The sequence below is a fragment of the Canis aureus genome, chromosome 11, assembly GCF_053574225.1.
Source record: "Canis aureus isolate CA01 chromosome 11, VMU_Caureus_v.1.0, whole genome shotgun sequence".
Taxonomy (NCBI): Eukaryota; Metazoa; Chordata; class Mammalia; order Carnivora; family Canidae; genus Canis; species Canis aureus.
The window spans coordinates 71,575,171-71,594,309 of NC_135621.1; the positions used below are offsets into that span (position 1 = coordinate 71,575,171).

The following is a 19,139-nucleotide window of genomic DNA, read 5'->3' on the forward strand; positions in this document are numbered from 1 at the left end:
AGACTGGCCAACCAAAGATCTCACTCATGATAGTAAAGACACATACATACACCAGGATTTCAAAAGGACCTAAAATTTCTTAATCAGAAGTCTTAGTTGGAGATTTCTGTCTGCTTCAAGTGGTCTTTTCCAGGCTGTCCCAGTAGAGAATGGCATACAAAGGAAATAACTAGTTTCCTCTTTGGTTGGTTACCAGTTCTGCCAGCTAGAGCTCCAGGCACCTGGTCAACCCCACTGTCAGATTTAAATGCTCTCCACCCACAAGACTGCCCTGCCTACCGTGCATGCATTTATCTCCACTGAAAAGTTGAAAAAAGTAATAATCTAGACTACCCCTGAGCTATGAGAGGGATTTCATAGGGAAAGTACAAAGTTTACAATGTCATAATCATTCCATAAAAAATGAGCTCCATCCCAGTTAGCACTGATCTCGTATGTGAAGTCAAAATCCTGAACTAGCAGTAAGACTTGAAACTGATGCTGAGATGATTACTCCCAGAGTGAGACGGAAGGGGTGCTCAGGAGTGCTGGAGAAATCCTAGAAGAGGTCAAACCTGGGGAAAGAAGCCTCAGAGAAGCCTTCCTTGGATCCAGAAGCTGATGACATCACCCTACTCAGTACTTCCTTTCTTCCTGTTTTAACTGGAAGAAAGAGGAAGAAGATCCAAATGTGGGAGAAAGAATGTAGAATCCCTACCTCCTCCCCACCTTACACATACACTCCAGATCACAGCTGTCCTTACACAGATGCCATACAGTTAAGTAGTCAAACACATGATGTGATTCCAGCAGAAAGACTGGTAAATACTAGGTGCTCAGTAGGCATGTGCTGAATGAAGAGGACCAAGAGAGATTTCCTACCCCCAAATAATGTTTTTTCACTGACTGTCACATTACCTTCACCTGGAATTCCTCAGTTTGAGATCTACTCCTTTAGGATAAAGCCTCATACTTTCCAAAACTGTGCTGCACCAAACACCATACTCCATGAGATTTTAATATCACTTCAAAAAAAAATAATGGTTCTCAGGACACCTGGGTGATTGTCTGCCTCCAGCTCAGGTCATGATCCCATGGGTCCCTCCCCACAAGCAGGGAACCCACTTCTCCCCTCCCTCTGCGTGCCACTTCCCCTGCTTGTGCTTTCACACATGCTCGTTAAATAAATAAATATTCTCTAGTTAACTAAGTTTGGAAAAGGTTATATTCTCTATCTCTTTTTTGAAGCTTTACAAATGCATATTAAAAGCTGTTTTTGAGGCAGAGGCAGTTGGAGAACTAGCATGAAATTCAGGACAGGGCCCAACTAAGCTAAGAAGCTTGTTCCAGAAGTACAGCTGAAAAGACTAGCATGACATCCAATTCGCCCAAAGAGTAGCAGGGAGAGTTCAGTGTGGTCAACAACTGGGAGATCTGTGCATGGGTAAGACCCTACCTACCAAAGCCTAGATGTAAGAAAAGTCTCTAGTAGGGGGAATGGGTGGGCGGGTGGGAGGAATCTCTGGTATCAGAGAAGGGACCTGGCCTGAGAGAGGCTGGAAAGCAAAAGTCCCAGCCCCTGGTGAGGGGTTGACAGCAGAGTTTTAGTCCTAGACAAGGCTAGGGGGTCCAAGCAGGGCAACTGGACAGAGTCTGATCCTTTTAGGGAAAAGCCAAAATAAAGGTGAGATGGAGGAGAGGCAGAGTAATGGACAGAGCTGTCCCTCACAGTACAGTACACCTATTCAAGAGTCCCTCCCTGCTGGGGGCACTGGCTCCCAAATCCTGGTGATTAGAAGACCTAGCTATTAAAAAAAAAAAAAAAAAGGAGAAGAAGCAGAAGACCTAGCTATATCACTGGACCTTCTGTATGGGGCTATGGTGGTTGGGGAAAGATGAAGGGGTGTATTACATCCAGAAATTCACAGAGTTGTACTAATTCCAGTAAAGAGGGCAGTCCAGACTCTGTCAAACTTCAGGAGGTGAGGGGTGGAGACCATTCCTAGGATATAGCCTTCTAGGGAAATGTGCTGGAAGGACCCCAGAAGCATGAATGAAACCAAAAGTCTGAGCCAAAACAAAATAGACTTGGGGTAAGAACGTGCACAGAGTAGAAGTTGAAGCCCAAAGGTGAAGGGCATCCATGAACTGAACTGAACTGAACTGTGAGGAGCTGGGAAAGGCACTCAGATTTTAGTTGCTTCTGTCAAAGACTCCCTGGCGGAGAACAGATGTGGGAGTTCAGATCACAAAGGCTGTTTGAAAGCACTGCTAGATGAAAGATGATGAACGGTCAACTAGAAAGGCTCTAGTGGAGGAATTCAGGCCAAAAAAGCTGTAGATCTGAATCACAGGTGCCATGCTGCAGCCTCTAGATTAGCTATTTTGGCTCTACAAAGTTAGTGGGCAATGGGAATCGCACCTTTGCGTGGACACCCCAAATGCTTTGTCATTGCTTTTGACATGGCTTATTTTGCTTTCTGGTAAAGCCCTATCTCAGCACAGCACATTGGGAAATCAAGACCAGAAGCTGTCCGTGACCAGCGGCCTCTGAGGAAGTGCCCTGCCCATGTTGTCATCAGCAGCCTCTTTTGCGCCACCATTTTACATCACTTCTGGGAAGCTGCCTCCCACTTCCTAAGATCTCTGCCGGTCTTGTCTGAGGACATCACAGCAAACCGCAGACCCAAAGGTCCTACGCTCTTTCTTACAGTCTGCCTGTCAGCTGTTCTCCAGACAACATCATGTCTGAATACCCAGTATGCTCACGGGAAGTCTCTCCACCCAACACCTCTCTTGGAATCATAAGCCTCCATATCCCCAGTACCTTTAGCTGCTTGTTTTCTCAGTCAAAACTGTAAAGAAAACAAAGTGTTTCTTTAGGGACCCAACTTCTCTTTTCAGGGTCTTTATTTCAAACTCAATAGTTCTCCTTCCTGTCCATGGCTAGGATGGAGTCCTGTCCATGACCAAGCCAGAGTGCCCTTTCCTCTCTGTCTCTGCCTGAGTCTAGTTCTCAGAAATCAATCACCTACACTCATTCATACCTCCACTTACACAACCAAAATGCTTCATAATCAAACCCCTTCCTGAAAAAATAAAATTAAATTTAACTTTTTTTTTTAAGATTTTATTTATACATGACAGAGAGAGACAGCGAGAGAGAGAGACGCAGGCAGAGGGAGAAGCAGGCTTCACGCAGGGAGCCCAACGTGGGACCCGATCCCGGGTCCCCAGGATCACACCCCCAGGCCAAAGGCAGCGTTAAACTGCTGAGCCACCGGGGCTGCCCAAAATTAAATTTAACTTGATTAAAAAAAAAAAAAAAAAAGCCCTTCCTGGAGTCTCTTCATTTTTAATAAGGTCTCAAAGGCTTAAATCAAGGGAAATAAATTTCACTTGTAGAATTCCAACCACTAGCAAAGAGCCGACACAAGTCTTTGAGGGGCAGGCACATTCTGGGTGCCCCTGAAAATTACACCACTTGACAGTCCAGCCTTGGCTCTTCTTATTCCATCACCTGACACACTCAAGCTATCTCCTCTGCCAGCCCAGAGGCTAGACTTCCCTGGCCCTGGGCCAGCACACAGTGCCATCTGGTCTCCCCTAGAAAGGCAAAGGAGAGACACCTCTTGTTTACTCAGTAATAATCCACTGTAATAGTCACATAACAGGTGTCACCAGCTCCAGTACACACAGTAAGAGCACACCACACCCTCACCTCTGCCCCTATCATGCCTTACTCTTTGGGACACATCAACAAATTTTATTTGGAGAATAAAATCTCCAAAGGGTCTCTTGAGTAGTAAAGCAGAGTTACCAATATGTTTTGACACTTGTGGATTACACTGCAATGACAGCCTAGAGGTAAAGAACAAAGGCTTTTTAAAAATTCTCCCCTACAGCCAATTGGTATCCTTCCCACATATGTTGTTGCAGCATCTCTATATATAGAACCTAGCATTCTATAAACAGGATGCTCTGGCTAAACACGTCTCAACAAGTAAAACTGTGAGGTAAAGAAAGATGTCATCTCTCCATCTCCTCTTCTTTCCCTAATCTCGTCAGAGACAGAAGAGCTTGGGCTTTGGAACTGGACAGACCTAAGAAGAAACAAAACCCAGTTCAGCCTTTTATTAGCTGTCTGACCTTGGCAAGTTACATAACTTCTTTAACTTTCAGTTTGCCCATGTGCAAAAATGAAGATGATACTTCACTATTTTATATTATGATAATTAAACTTAGAAATATAAGAAAAGCATCTAATACATGCCTGGCTCTCCAGGGACAGGAGTTTGTTCTCCTTCATCTAGCTCATCATGCACCTGGTACCCTAAATGTTACTCTCTGCCTGTCCAAGGCCACAGTGTATACCCCACACAAACCTATCCTTCTTTTCCTAAACCCTATCAAAGTTCCCATCCCTTAGAAGAACTGACCTAGGGGTACCTGAATGGCTCTGTCAGTTAAGCATCTGACTTTTGATTTTGGGTCAAGGTTTTTTTTTTTTTTTAATTCTTTATTTATTTATGATAGTCACACAGAGAGAGAGAGAGAGAGGCAGAGACATAGGCAGAGGGAGAAGCAGGCTCCATACACTGGGAGCCCGACGTGGGATTCAATCCCGGGTCTCCAGGATCGCGCCCTGGGCCAAAGGCAGGCACCAAACCGCTGCGCCACCCAGGGATCCCTTGGGTCAAGTTTTGACCTCAGGATCCTGGGATCAAGCCCCACATCAGGCTCCCTGTTCAAAGGGGAGTCTGCTTATCTCCCTCCCCCTGCTTGTGCGTGCTCTCTCTCAATAAATAAATCTTTAAAAAGAAAGAATGAACTGATCTAATCATACAACTAAAAGGATAGCAATTTTGATAAAATTAATTCAAGTAAAATGTGGATGATGTTACTGGGTTCCTATATCAATTCTGTAGGGGAGGGGGAGGATTTTTACATTTAAAAGAAGAGCTAGACTGGGCAGTCTGGTGGCTCAACAGTTTAGTGCCGCCTTCAGCCCAGGGCATGATCCTGGAGACCCCGGATCGAGTCCCATGTTGGGTTCCCAGCATGGAGCCTGTTTGTCTCTCTCTACCTCTCTTTCTCTGTTTCCCATGAATAAATAAATAAAATCTTTTAAAAATAAATAAAAAGAAGAGCTAGAGGGGTGCCTGGCTAGCTCAGTAGGTGGAGCAGGTGACTCTTGATCTCAGGGTTTTAAGTTTGAGCCCCACTTTGGGTATAGAGATTACTGAAAATAATAAAAAAATCTTTTTTTTAAAGACTTTATGTGTTTATTCATGAGAGACGCAGAGAGAAAGGCAGAGAAAGACACAGGCAAAGAGAGAAGCAGGCTCCCCTCAGGGAGCCCAATGCGGGAGTCGATCCCAGGACCCTGGGATCATGACCTGAGCTGAAGGCAGACGCTCAATCGCTAAGCCGAATAGGCATCCCAAAATCTTTTTTTTTTAAGATTTTATTTATTCATTCATGAGAAACAGAGAAAGAGAGAGGCAGATACACAGGCAGAGGAAGAAGCAGGCTCCATGCAGGGAACCTGATGTGGGACTCAATCCCGGGTCTCCAGGATCATGCCCTGGGCTGAAGGCGGCACTAAACTGCTGAGCCACCTGGGCTGCCCCCCAAAATCTTTTAAACAATAAAAAAATAAGGGGACCTGGGTTGCTCAATGGGTAAAGCATCCAACTCCTGACTTCAGTGCAGGTCATCTCAGGGTTGTGAGATGGAGCCCCACACTGGGTTCTGTGCTCAGCATAAAATCCGCCTGAGATTCTCTCTCTGCCTTTCCTCTCACTCGCTCTCACTCTTGCTATACAAATAAAATATTTTAAAAGAGCTAGAAATTCAAAGGAAAGGAAGGACATCTAGTGATAAGGTCTCCTAGATCACAGGGGACCAATGACAGCCTCTCTCTCTACAGGCAAGGCCCACATCACCCTTTATGCTGAAGATGAACCATCAGAACTCTAAGATAGCATCTCAGATTGCCAAACATCACACCTCAAGCCAACAGGTCCAGAAAGAACTTGGGAGCCTTGGCTACTGCTTCTGCTCTGGCCAGCACACACCACTTCCTTAGCCAAGAAGTTACAGTGGTGCCTTTTTTTCCTAGGAGGTTTCCAACACTATTTTAAGCTCTTTGAAATGAAGCAGCAACAGATTTGATTATAGTCACAGCCTTGGAATAGCCTGTAGGAGGCTTGAGCTCTACTTCCAGAATCATACCTTGCTTCTCTGAATGGTTTCAATAAAGCTAGATTAGTACAGGTGGCAGAGTAGGACTGCATCTGGACTTCTCAGTAATCCAGGAAGGACGTCAGGGACATTTCTGGGCTTTCCACATGTCAGATCACAGAAGCAGATTATTACAACTAAAAACGGCCCAAGTATAATCACTTGGCACAATGTGCTATGCTGACTATAAATCACAATTTAGCATGGAAGTTCCCTAAGGTACTCCTTAGCAATGTGCATGTTCTACTTGACCTTCTTAGCAAGCCCCCAGGAACCCCAGGGCATTTAGCCTAAGCTGGGGTCTCAGGAGCCAGATACTCCTATGGGGTGAAAGGGACTGGCTGGCAATCTTACCAGATGGAATAAAGAGGAAATGAAGATGAAGTCCAAGGTGAGGAAAAGACTGGTCCAGTCAGGATTATCCAATAGCACATGCTTAGAGAACTAGGAAAGCTGAGACGTAATAGCAAATGTTTTATATTATATTTATCTAATTAGTCGCCAGGGTAAAAATCAGAATTTTACTGGATTTTCCTTATACTTTGCTGGATTTCCTTATACTTATTTTGTGTTAAATATTATTTTTGAAATACTACCAAGGGCTGAAAATATGAGGGACATCAGAATGTACTGCTTAGACCTCTAAAGTTCTTACTCTGGTCCTTGGCTTTAGCAAGATGTAAGGAAAACCAGGATTGCAAAGCTTTAAGGTTAGCGATGCCTGGGTGGCTCAGTAGCTGAGCGCCTCCCTTCTGCCCAGGGCATGATCCCAGGGTCCCGAGACGGAGTCCCACATCGGGCTCCCTTCCCTGCAGGGAGCCTGCTTCTCTCTCTGCCTGTGCCTCTGCCTCTCTGTGTCTCTCATGAATAAATACATAAAATCTTAAAAAAAAAATAAACCCACAAAGCTTTAAGGTTAATATTCAATTCTTCATTCAATAGCATTTCTTGGGGGGCTAGACAAGTATCAGGTCTTTGCTCAATCCTGGGATATAGCAGCAAACAAAACAAATATGAGTTCCTGGAGCTTACTCTAGTGAGAGTTGTTAAGAATAAGAGCAGGATTGGGGCGCCTGGGTGGCTTAGTCAGTTGAGCATTAGACTCTTGGTTTCAGCTCAGGTCATGATCTCAGGGTCACAGGATCAATCCCCGCCTTAGGCTCCACGCTCATCGCAGTCTACTTGTCCCTCGCCCTCTGCTCCTCCCCCTACTTGTGCCCTGTCTTGCTTGTTCTCAAAAATAAATAATAAATAAAATCTTACAAAAAAAATAAATAAAAGCAAAAGATTCATATTGGAAAACAGGCAAGATTCTGCAGCTAGCGATGGGACACAAAGGAAGGACACCCCTTCTGACATGCCAGCAGAAGAGGCCATGGGCAAACAAGGGGCTGTGTAGGGGGACGGGCTGGGTCAGACAACATCCTCATCCCTCTACTCACTTTGGTAGAGAAGAGGCCAGGTGACAAGGGCCCTCAGAACCAATGCAGTCATGATGCTCCTCCTGCTCTGCTCACAGCCATGAACTGTGATATGTGCTATGTGAGCTATGGGTGACATCCTAAGGCTGAAAAAAAAAAAAAAAACAAAAACCCAAGACTTGAGTTGTCTCCTGACAGGAATTCTACGAAATATAGCAGGCCAGAAATGGGAAGCATAAAAACAACTGCCAGAAGAAGCTGAGTGACCCTGCCCACAACTGTCACTCACATTTCTCTGACATTGCATGGAAATGAAAAATAAAAGCCTGACTTCACCTGGAGAAGTGGGGCCACGAAGTATCCTGCTGAAATAATCAGTCTACAGCCAGAGCCTCTGAGAGGAGTTTCTGATTCAGGGTGTGAAGTGGGTAAGAAGGGGGAAACGCTGCAGCCTGCTGTGTTAGAGAAGGAGCCATTCCAGCAACTGAGCACCAGCAGTAGCAGAGGTGTGACGGCATGGAAGGTGCGGAGCCGACAACAGCAACATCAGGAACTTCAGAGTAAGTACCCAGCCCACAGAGCAGTGGCCTAGAGACATCTCAAAGGGTCTGACCTCTCTGGGCCTGCTTCCTTACCTGAAAATGGAGATAATAAAAGAGCATGTGTTGGTTTCCTAAGGCTGCTGTAACAAAGATTACAAACTGGGTGGCTTCAAACAAAAGACATTTATTCTCTCACAGTTCTAGAGGCTAGAAGTCCAAAATCAAGGTTTCAGCAAGGCCATGCTCCCTGTGAAGGCTCCAGGGGAGAATCTTTGCCTCTTCCAGCTCTGGCGGTTGCCAGTAATTCTTGACATTCCTTGGTTTGTGGCAGCACGATTCCGATTTCTGCTCCCATCTTCATATGGATGTCTTCCCTCTGTGTATCTCCCTCTTCATATAAGAACATCAGTCACTGGATTAGGGCCCATCCTAATCTACTATGACTTCATCTTAACTTGATTACATCGACAAGAATCCTATTTCCAAGTAAGATCACATTCATAGGTTCTGGGTGGACATGAATTTTTGGAAGGATACTATTTTTTTTTTTTTTTAAGTGGAAGGATACTATTCAACCCAGGACAGAGCACTAATCTCATAAAAACTTCATATATGTAAGGTGCTGGAAACAGTTGCGGGCACATAATACATGCCACGGAAGAGTCAGCTCCCCTTCTTCCATGTCTTTGGCAGATGACAGCTGCCATGGGACATAAGAACGCTCTGTTACGTAGGAATTCCGCTCCCTCTGTCTTGAGTCAAGAGTTCCTAAAAGAGCTGATGAGGGCACAGGTAGACACAATGTGTTTGTTACCATTCAATACCCCAGATCAATACCCTACCAATAACTCAGGCTGGAGTGAGGAAATAGCCACTACAATCACTTCATTTGTTTTTCAAAAACACAGAATTTATCATTACAAACAATGGACCCTTCAAAGCTGTCCTCAAACTAAGATCCGTTTAGAAGGAGCCTCCAGAGAAGAGCCAGGGGAGAAGAGACACTAGCAAATGCAGCAATTTCACTGCTTAGATAAGCTGTGAGTTTTGATTCCAAACTGCTTTACAGAGCATATTCACCCCCCACAGCTTAGCAACTGAATGACTGAGTCCAAACATGAAATTCATTCTCTGAAATGAGGATTTGCTATCTTTAGGATATCTTACTTTCAAATTAGAGGAGGGGAAAAAAGATTGAAGGCTCCTGCTCTTTCCTCTTTAATAAATAGGTCTAGGACAGTACCCAACCGAAAAGAAATAGAGCCAGATCTCAACTGCTATCCTTGTATCAAAATAAATTCCAGGGATCCCTGGGTGGCGCAGCGGTTTAGCGCCTGCCTTTGGCCCAGGGCGCGATCCTGGAGACCCGGGATCAAATCCCACGTCGGGCTCCCGGTGCATGGAGCCTGCTTCTCCCTCTGCCTCTCTCTCTCTCTCTCTCTGTGACTATCATAAATAAATAAAAATTTTTTAAAAATAAATAAATAAATAAAAAATAAATTCCAGATGGATCCAAGACTTAAAGATTTAAACACACACACACCAAGTACTCAAAGAAAATGAATAACTATTTTTTATAATTTTGAGGTAGGGAAGCATGCCCTTTCTTTTCTTTTTCTTTTTTTTTTTTTTTTAAGATTTTATTTATTTATTCATAGAAACAGAGAGAGAAAGAGAGGGGCAGAGGCAGAAGCAGGCTCCATGCAGGGAGTCCGACGTGGGACCCGATCCAGGGTCCCCAGGATCACACCCCAGGCTGCAGGCGGCGCTAAACCGCTGTGCTACCAGGGCTGCCCAGCATGCCTTTTCTAAACACTGGCCTAGCAGCAGGAAAAACTATAAGAAAAAAGATTATTTTGACTACCTAAAAAAACAAAACTTCCCAAGAGAAAAAAAAATTGCATAAATACAGTCAAAAGACAAAAATGACAAACTAGGAGCAATTCTGCACTATATATAATTGTCAACACTTCAGCTCTTACAAATTATTAAGAAAATATTACTGGGAAAACATGCAAAAGACATGAGTAAGTGACTCAATATATAAATGTCCAACATACATTTGAGAAGATGTTGAATCTTTAATATAAAAAAGAAATATAGGGATCCCTGGGCGGCTCATCGGTTTGGCGCCTGCCTTTGGCCCAGGGCGTGATCCTGGAGTCCTGGGATTGAACCCCACATCAGGCTCCCTGCATGAAGCCTGCTTCTCCCTCTGCCTGTGTCTCTGCCTCTTTCTGTGTCTCTCATGAATAACTAAATAAAAATATAAAAAAAAATAAAAAATAAAAAATAAAAAAATAAAAAAGAAATATAGGGATCCCTGGGTGGCTCAGCGGTTTAGCGCCTGCCTTTAGCCCAGGGCGTGATCCTGGAGTCCCGGGATCGAGTCCCACGTCAGCTCCCTGCATGGAGCCAGAATTCTCCCTCTGCCTGTGCCTCTGCCTCTCTCTCTCTCTCTGTGTGTCTCTCATGAATAAATAAATAAAATCATAAAAAAAGAAATACTAATTAAATTATACTTATTGAGTGACATTCCATCACTATTTGAAGCATTTTACTTAGATTAACTGACTTATTCTTCCAGAAACAGGTGCTATCATTATGCTTACCTTATCAAAGATGAAACTGAGAGAGAAATTAAATGACTTACCCAAGGTCACACAGTAAGTGGCTGCATCAGAATTCAGGCCCCCCCCAAAAAAAAAAAAAAGAATTCAGGCCCCAGCAAACTGGCTCCAGAGTCACATACCATATCACATCACAGCTATCAGAGTCACCTGCTCAACTACCATATTATAGTGACAAGACCACTTTTCACCTGTTAGATGAGGAAGATGAAAAACATACAACCAGTATTTTTATTTTTTAAGATTTTATTTATTTATTCATGAGAGAGAGAGAGAGAGAATGAGAAAGGCAGAGACACAGGCAGAGGGAGAAGCAGGCTCCATGCCGGGAGCCTGACACGGGACCAGATCCCCAGACTCCATCCTGAGCCCCCAGGATCACGCCCTGGGCCAAAGGTGGCGCTAAACCACTGAGCCACCCAGGCTGCCCACAACCTAGTATTATTGGCAATGTAGGCAATCTCATGTGCTACTGGTAGAAGTTAACATCATAAAGGTAGTTGGTTCCATGAATCGTCATTTTGAACATGCATATCCTTTAACTCAGCCATTCTAGTTCTTAGAATTTATCCTAAAGAGATAAGTAGACAAATGCACAAAGATTATATACAGGGTGTTTATCACAGAATGCACACAATAACAAAAATACTACAAATAGGGCCACCTGGCTAGCTCAGTCGATAGAGTGTGCTCTATCTCAGGGTCCTGAGTCTGAGCCCCACATTGTGTGCAGAGATTACTTAAAAAAAAAAAAATACTGCAAATAAAAAGCCCAACAAATACACCAAAAGTCCAAGAAATTCATTCATTCAACAAATATTTATTGAATATCAACTGTGTACCAGGAACTGTTCTATGTCACAGCTACAGAGCAGTGAATAAAAAAAGAAGGAAAAAAATTTGTCTTCATGGAGCCTACATTCTAATGTAAGGTGTTGGCAATAAACAAGAAAAGTATATAGTATATCAAGTGGTGTTAAACGCTACAGAGAAAAATAAAGGAGGGAAGGGAGATAGAAATCCATCTACACCTACAAATTCTTTAACTCTCCCCTTCCTTCCTCATCCTTCTTCCTCCTCTTTTCAGAAGCCAGGCCAGTAATAGGGAGAAAAGGATAAAAGCCTAAGATCAAGGCAAGCTGATGGGGCCTAAGAAGGATGGAGGGAAACCCCCATAGAACTGGATGGGATTCCTCTTACTTCACCACATGAGAAACAATAGATCCTGGGATGCACGCTTCCTCCCTGCAGATCTGTGAGATCTGAAACAAAGCCATCTGATTCAGATTCCCTGTTTCATCTCCTAAAAACCCCAAGTGCCCTGCAGGGTAGGTTAAAACTGACTCGCAAAGGGAAGTGACTAACCACAGCAGGCCAGAGCTCTGCCCCCAGCACACAAGTGCCTGTATTTTCCTAGGAGCAGTAAATGACACAGGGCTGAGCCCATTTTACTCCCTACCTTATCCCTTACTCCATGTCTGCACCCAACAAGCTACCCTGGGTAAGTTAAACTCATGCCCAAACCCATACACTCACCACCTTGTATGACTAGTCTAGAGATTTAGTCGTCCCCACTAAGATTCTTAAGCCTAAGTCCCTACCAAGAAAGTTGCCCAAGATGACTTTTTCAGTCTGGGGTAAGGTTTTGAGTAGCCAGGTGGACAGGATCCAAATATATTTGCTCTCAGATACGTGGAAGCCAATTACACTTCTTGCCTGAGCACAAAGCCACTAACAAGGAATTGGCAACTTCCCAAAGGTGGAGCCCATGCTGCTAACCCCTATTTAGCCTAAGGGTAGGAGGCACGTGAACAGAGGAGGGGACCTAAGGAAAGAGTGAACAGTTTCAAAATATTTCTTACATACTCTCTGCCACTTCTTGGACACCAACAATAACACCCTGTGTTATGAGTTTTTATATACGATCATCAAAAATGACAAATCACTTTAGTCAAACATTCCTACCATATGCTACTAAATTTAGGAAGTCCATGGCACCCAGAGGGTCCAGCTGCCCTGCTGACAGTTGAATACCCAGGCTTGACATTAGAAAGAGGTCAGAAATCTGAGACTGTCCTCAATCTCAGGGCTGCAACACAGACATCTCATTACACACCAGCACACACCAGCACACACCAGCTTCTTCTCTCTCCTGGGCTTCCAGCAGGGAATATCCGTCCAATCCACATACCATATCCACATACACACACCCGAAATCCTCCAACACGCTTAGTCTACAAACGGAAGAAATTCTTCACTAGTAAAGAGTACAAGATGAGTCAGAGAAAATCCAAAAGCAATCATCTCTTTGGCAGAGGAGCCTCTCTCTCTACCTCTCTTTTATCTTCCTTGAACACGTAGTTACTGAGAAACTTCTATTATGCTTGTCACTATAAGATAGAACCATAAGACATGCCTCCCACCTTCAAGAATTTACTCCATTTGGAAAGACAAAATCAGTGCAGCCCCGGGTGGCTCAGCGGTTTAGTGCCACCTTCGGCCCAGGACGTGGTCCTGGAGCCCCGGGATCGAGTCCCACGTTGGGCTCCCCGCAGGGAGCCTGCTTCTTCCTCTGCCTGTGTCTCTGCCTCTCTCTGTGTCTCTCATGAATAAATAAATAAAATCTTTTTTAAAAATGACAAAATCAACACACAGGAAACATATTATAAAAGGGGGCTCCAAGATTTCTAGTGCATGGAACAGGAAGAACAGAGAGACGAATAGTGGGGCATCCTGACATATGCAGGTATCTTCAATTTCAAACACAATCTCCCCCTTTTTTGGTTCCATTCTCAGTAGAAAGAGGTTTCATTTCAAGAAAAATCTCATATACCAAAATCCAAATATATTAAGCTGGGGATCATTTACTAGACAAAAAGATCTTCCTTCTCTTCCTCTTTCCTGTGAAATTTAGAGAGACTTAACGCCTCCCCAGCCCCCGCCCATTCTCTCTCTCTCTCTCTCTCTCTCTCTCACACACACACACACACACACACTCTCTCTCTCTCTCTCTCTCTCTCTCAAGTTTTCAGGATCACATTTATAGGGTAAACCAAAGTACTTAAAAAATGTAAAACACTCAGCGTGCCTGTGTGGTTCAGTCAGTTAAGCATCCAACTCTTGATCTGGGCTCAGGTTGTGACCTCAGGATCATGACACTGAGCCCCACATTAGATTCTGCACGCTAAGTAGAGAGTTTGCTAGAGATTCTCTCTCTCCTGCCCTTCTCCTACTTTCTCTCTCTCTGTCTCCCCTATACACACGTTCGCACTTTCTAAAATAAATAAATCTTTAAAAACAAAACAAACAAGGGAATCTGGGTATATTAAGTAGAATCCTCTTCTGTTTTCACACAGATACTAATACTAGCATGCCACAAACACTATTCTACACCTCGCCTTATTCTTAGTAACAGATCTTTTTTTTTTTTTTAAGATTTGATTTATTTATTCATGAGAGACACAGGCAGAGGCACAGAGGCAGAGACACAGGCAGAGGGAGAAGCAGGCTCCATGCAGGGATCCCGACGTGGGACTCAATCCCGGGTCCTCAGGATCACCCCGTGGGCAGAAGGCAGGTGCTAAACCGCTGAGCCACCCGGGCTGCCCTTAATAACAGATCTTAGAGACTGTTCTGAGTGTGTCTGTCTCATTCTTTTTAGTAGCTACATAATATGGCAATATTCACTACAATTTACTCAACTAGTATCTTAGCTATAATAAGATATATTTTTAAGCGAAATATAAAACTTAGCACACCAATTTTGCATATTTTCCCCCAACAAAAATCTTCAGATTTCACTCTTTATATATCCTCTAAACAACTGATGATCATTGATACCTCCTTTGGTTTGAATGTAATACTGCTAATAGTGTTTCACCTTGATTCATTTCTACTAGGATATATGTTGACTGTGTCATTATCACCAAAGACGAGTAAACACATGAAATACATATTGTCCTCTGAATATTATGGTTCCCCTTTATGCTATCATCCTTATAAATGGCTTAATAATATACTTTCTAACATGTTTAACTCTGAGCAAGTGCAAGACAAACTATACACATACACACACACACACTTTTATTACTTAATTAAAAAACATCTCTTTCACTTCAGTGTCTCTGGATCTGCTATTTGGTTTCTTTTAGATCACAGCAAGGTAGAACAAGTGAGGGCTCTTACACATACATCAGGGCTTGAATCATGATTCTCCCCTTTATTTTTTTTAATTTTAATTTTTTTTTTATTCTCCTTTCCAAATAAATCAAGCTCTCAGAGTTTATGGCTTATCATCTATAAACCAAGGGCATACCATCTATCTCTTATACAGATGAAATCACCACAAAGGGCAAGAAGTCCATTCAAGAAAACCAAAGTGCTGTCTCTACTGAACTAGCACCACCTGAGGAAGTCAAAGACTTGCTTAGAAAAGTGGAAAAGGACAAGAAAAAAATCTGACCAGGGACGTCTGTCTGGGTGGCTCAGTGGTTGAGCATCTGCCTTTGGCTCAGGGTGTGACCCCAGGGTCCTGGGACATACTTCCGCATCAGGCTCCCTGCAGGGAGCCTGCTTCTCCCTCTGCCGGTGTCTCTGCCTCTCTCTCTGGGTCTTTCATGAAAAAATAAATAAAATTTTTTTAAAAGAAAAAAAAAAATCTGACCAGCTGATGAGAGAAAGGGTGATTCCAGCAAAGGCAACAACACATGCGAAGTATGAGAGTTGTGCACAACCACAAAGCACCCACACAGGTACTGACAAGAAGGGGAAAAGCAATTTATAGTCAACAAATACTTCCTGAGTGCTTCTAAGCACTGAAGATACAACCATGAGCAAGAAGGTCCCTACCTTCATGGAACTTATAATCTAATAGGAGAGAAAGACTAATAAAAAGCAGTAAGTGGTCTAATGGAAAAAAATGAGGTACTAGGAAAAAAAACAACATGGAGTTGCTTTGTACAGAGTGGTCAGAAAAGACTTCTAAGAGGAGATAACATTTAACTGACACTTAGAAGTAAGGGACAGTTAATGAGGTGAAGAGCAGGGTAAAGAGTGTTTCAGGCAGAGACTACATCACCACAAAGGCTCTGAAACCAGAGAGCAGAAAAAGAGATCAATGAACTACGAGCAGGTGGGGGTGCTGTAGGAGATAAGGAGAAAAAGACTTGGGATAAGACTTGAGAAACAGGCAGGGACCATATCTTCCTGGATTTGAGAGGCCACAATTTGGGTGAAATTTTGTAAGACTGTCTATTTCCACTAAAACATTTGGACTTGATCAGAGAAGTAACAGGAATGCAACAGAGGACTTGAAAAGGAGAGATAAGATTGGGTTGTCTTGGGTAGCCCTGGTGGCTCAGTGGTTTAGCGCCGCCCTGAGCCCAGGGCGTGATCCTGGAGACCCAGGATCAAGTCCCACATCGGGTTCCCTGTATGGAGCCTGCTTCTGTCTCTGCCTCTCTCTCTCTCTGTGTGTATCTGTCATGAATAAATAAATAAAATCTTTAAAAAAAAAAAAAAGATCAGGTTGTCTTATAGGAGGATAGTGGCACCTGTGAACTGGGTAGCCAATGGAGAGTAAAGACAGCTTGGGAACCAAATAAAGATCATCTACACTAGAACAGGGTCAGTGTACGCAAGAAAAAAGAGGCACCCTAGAGAAAATCTGCAGTGCAACCGGTAGCCTTCAGGGTCCATGTTCTAGTCTGTTTTCTGAGTCCAAAGTCAAAGCTTCCTACAAATCCCAGAGGTCCTGACCTGCCATGGGTTAGTCATTAAGGTCCTCTACACCTCATCTGGCTCTGCACCTAGTGCAGCAATGAAATGAGGAGGTGCCAATACATAAGGAGAGTTATCCATTGTCCCCTGGGTGACAGGTGACAGACTACATTTCCTAGGACCTTTAAATCCAAGAAAAGGGCTCAAATCTCCTTTCTTACCCTTTAGAGATGTGAAGCCAACAGAGTCCTCTACGTCAGTTTCTCCAAATATAGTCTGTGGATGATGACTGGAGTCAGAGTCATCTGGGAGGCCAATCAAAACACGGATTCCTGATTACCACCTTATACCTACTGAATCAGAAAAGCTAGAAGTAGAGATCAGGAATTTGCATTTTACTTTATTGTTTAAGTAAGGTATACACCCAACACAGGGCTCAAACTCATGACCCCAAGATCATGAGTCACACACTCTTCCAACTGAGCCAGCCAGGCACCTCCAGGAATCTGCATTTTAAGTAAGTATCCACCATGCCCCTCTTTTGCCCGCATGGGTAATTCTGATGTATTAAAGCTTCCAAATCATAGCTCTACAAACAGGACTAATGAAGGAAGGCCCTCACTTGAAGTTGGCTGGCAATGTCAAAATTAAGGCACTATGTAGAACCAAGAATCAAACTGAATGTGCAGTAATCTAGAAGGAGTCAGAATGAATTAAGAAATTTGAAGGAACCAAAGCAAAAAATAGAAGACAGGACATCAGAGCATGAGGCTTAAAGAACAGAGGAGTCAAAGACAGGGAGTAGTCTTCAGGGAACCACTAACAATGGCCATGATCTCTGGCTCCTCTAGGCTGGTTTTCCTAGCAGAGTCTGAGTAGGAGAGTGCAGATGCCTTGCTCCACATAGGCAAGGTGATTGGGCTTAGACTGCCCAGGATGTACATACAATCACTCTATCCAACCTTCAAAAGAGAAATAAGCCTCTTTAGTAAGTACTGGTCCTATCCCCATGATTACCCCCAACCAAGCACCCACCATGATGCCAGCTACTGGTCAGGCTGTAGAAGACCTCCATGCCACACAGAAAAATACATAGAACACCTCTAAGGACTAAAGAATAGCACTACTCACCCAAGATTCTCTACTTGGCACATGAGAGAACCCTAACACTGCCATAAACTCAAGGACCATTCCAGGTCAGAAACCTTGAAGCCCACTGCCTATACACCCTTAGAACCTACATCTCTGCACACCCAGCCAGTCCTCTGCTGCTCCTACAGTGCCTCACCGATAGAATCCCACCCTATATTCTACACTCCCATGTCCTTCCCCAGAATTCAGACAGAAATTCCACAGACTCAGGCTAGGCAGAGTCCTGAATTCCTGAGGCTCCTGAGGCCACACCACTGTGTGGTGGGAGGAGGTACAGCCTAAAGGAAGTATACTCAGCCTACCTAGGGGAGAATCCTCCACCGCCTAAAGGGAGCACCAGGAGTGCTACAGGCTTCTGCACAGGCAACTTTTTCAAGAATTAACTAGTCAACCTAGTACAATTAAAAGGAGGAAAAGTGGGCTCTTGGGAACAGAAACTGAATGAAGTGTGGGGGAAAAGGCAGAGTAGGATTTCTGAGGATTTGACTTTCAGATAACTGACACATAAAACCCAAAGTAATATGCACCTGGCTCAAACCTTCACACGTCAACCACCTGATCCTTCTCATCCACAAGCTGCTTCCACTAAACAAGAATGCCAAAAGATGATTTAAGTAATCCCCAAGATTATTTACGGCCCTAATCGAGAACTGCTTGCCCTATCCTTTCTTACACTCCACCCATTATCCTGATTCTCTGAGGTTTCTGACTTAATGATTCAGCTTCCTGTTTCATCTTTGCCTCACCTTATCCCTAAGGCCTTTTGCTTCCATCCTTGCTTAGAATCCCACTCCACTCCCCGTGATTCTGCCATCAGCCACTCAGGGTAAACAATCTGCCTACCCAGGCCCCCAACTTTGATCCTCAGCACTCATGCCCCCTTCACAGACAAGTCCTCGGCCAGGCCGACACTGATTTTATGAACATGTCTCAGAGAGAGACAAGTGTGTGAGATGATTCATCTCAAGCATGTTAGACAGTTCATCCAGGCAAACACTGGAATCACCAAAGATGTAAGAAGGAGAATAACAATGAGCCAGGGCCAAATGGCTAGGCCTCTGCTGTGGGCTGGAACCATCCCTTGAGATGGGGTGCTGGGAAGGATTCCCCAGAGTACCAAGTGAGGGCTAAGAAGGTACGCCTTCGAATGTCAGGGTAAGGTCTAGGTCTTAAAGGTTTTACATGTAAAAGCCCAATGGCAAGATCACTTAAGTTTTTTAAGCGGGAAAGTTAGACCATGATCGTTTGTAGTATATACTATAAAGAGCCCTCTGGCTGCAACATGCAGAGTGGAATGCAGGCAGGGAAGGATAAAATCAAGAGTGAATGTAGAGATGAGAATGGATTAAGTACATTAAGTTGAGAAGACCCCAACAACAACAACGACTATGATGATGATAACAACCAACACTCTCATAGTATTTACTGGGTGCCTATCTATCATTCTAAAC

At 43.9% G+C, this 19,139-nt stretch overlaps 1 protein-coding gene across 49 annotated transcripts in view; it reads right to left on the reverse strand.

The window, feature by feature from the left end:
• Positions 1-19,139, reverse strand: part of LOC144324354 (uncharacterized) — a 91,892-nt gene that overhangs the window by 52,456 nt on the left and 20,297 nt on the right. For 10 of the 49 annotated variants that reach the window (XR_013389898.1, XR_013389902.1, XR_013389901.1 and 7 more), the window contains 3 exons: positions 8,385-8,965; positions 7,983-8,281; positions 7,668-7,792 (listed from right to left, as the gene is read on the reverse strand). The exons of 9 other annotated variants lie outside the window; for them this stretch is intronic. Coding sequence is in view for 1 of the 40 variants with exons in the window: in XM_077915752.1 (XP_077771878.1) it covers positions 16,758-16,841 (84 nt within the window). In the remaining 39 variants the exon portion in view is untranslated. Of the gene's footprint in view, positions 1-3,353; positions 3,586-3,730; positions 4,083-7,667; positions 7,793-7,982; positions 8,282-8,384; positions 8,966-16,757; positions 16,904-19,139 lie in introns of those variants that run through there. 30 more of the 49 variants (XM_077915767.1, XM_077915759.1, XM_077915766.1 and 27 more) reach the window with 15 other exon arrangements.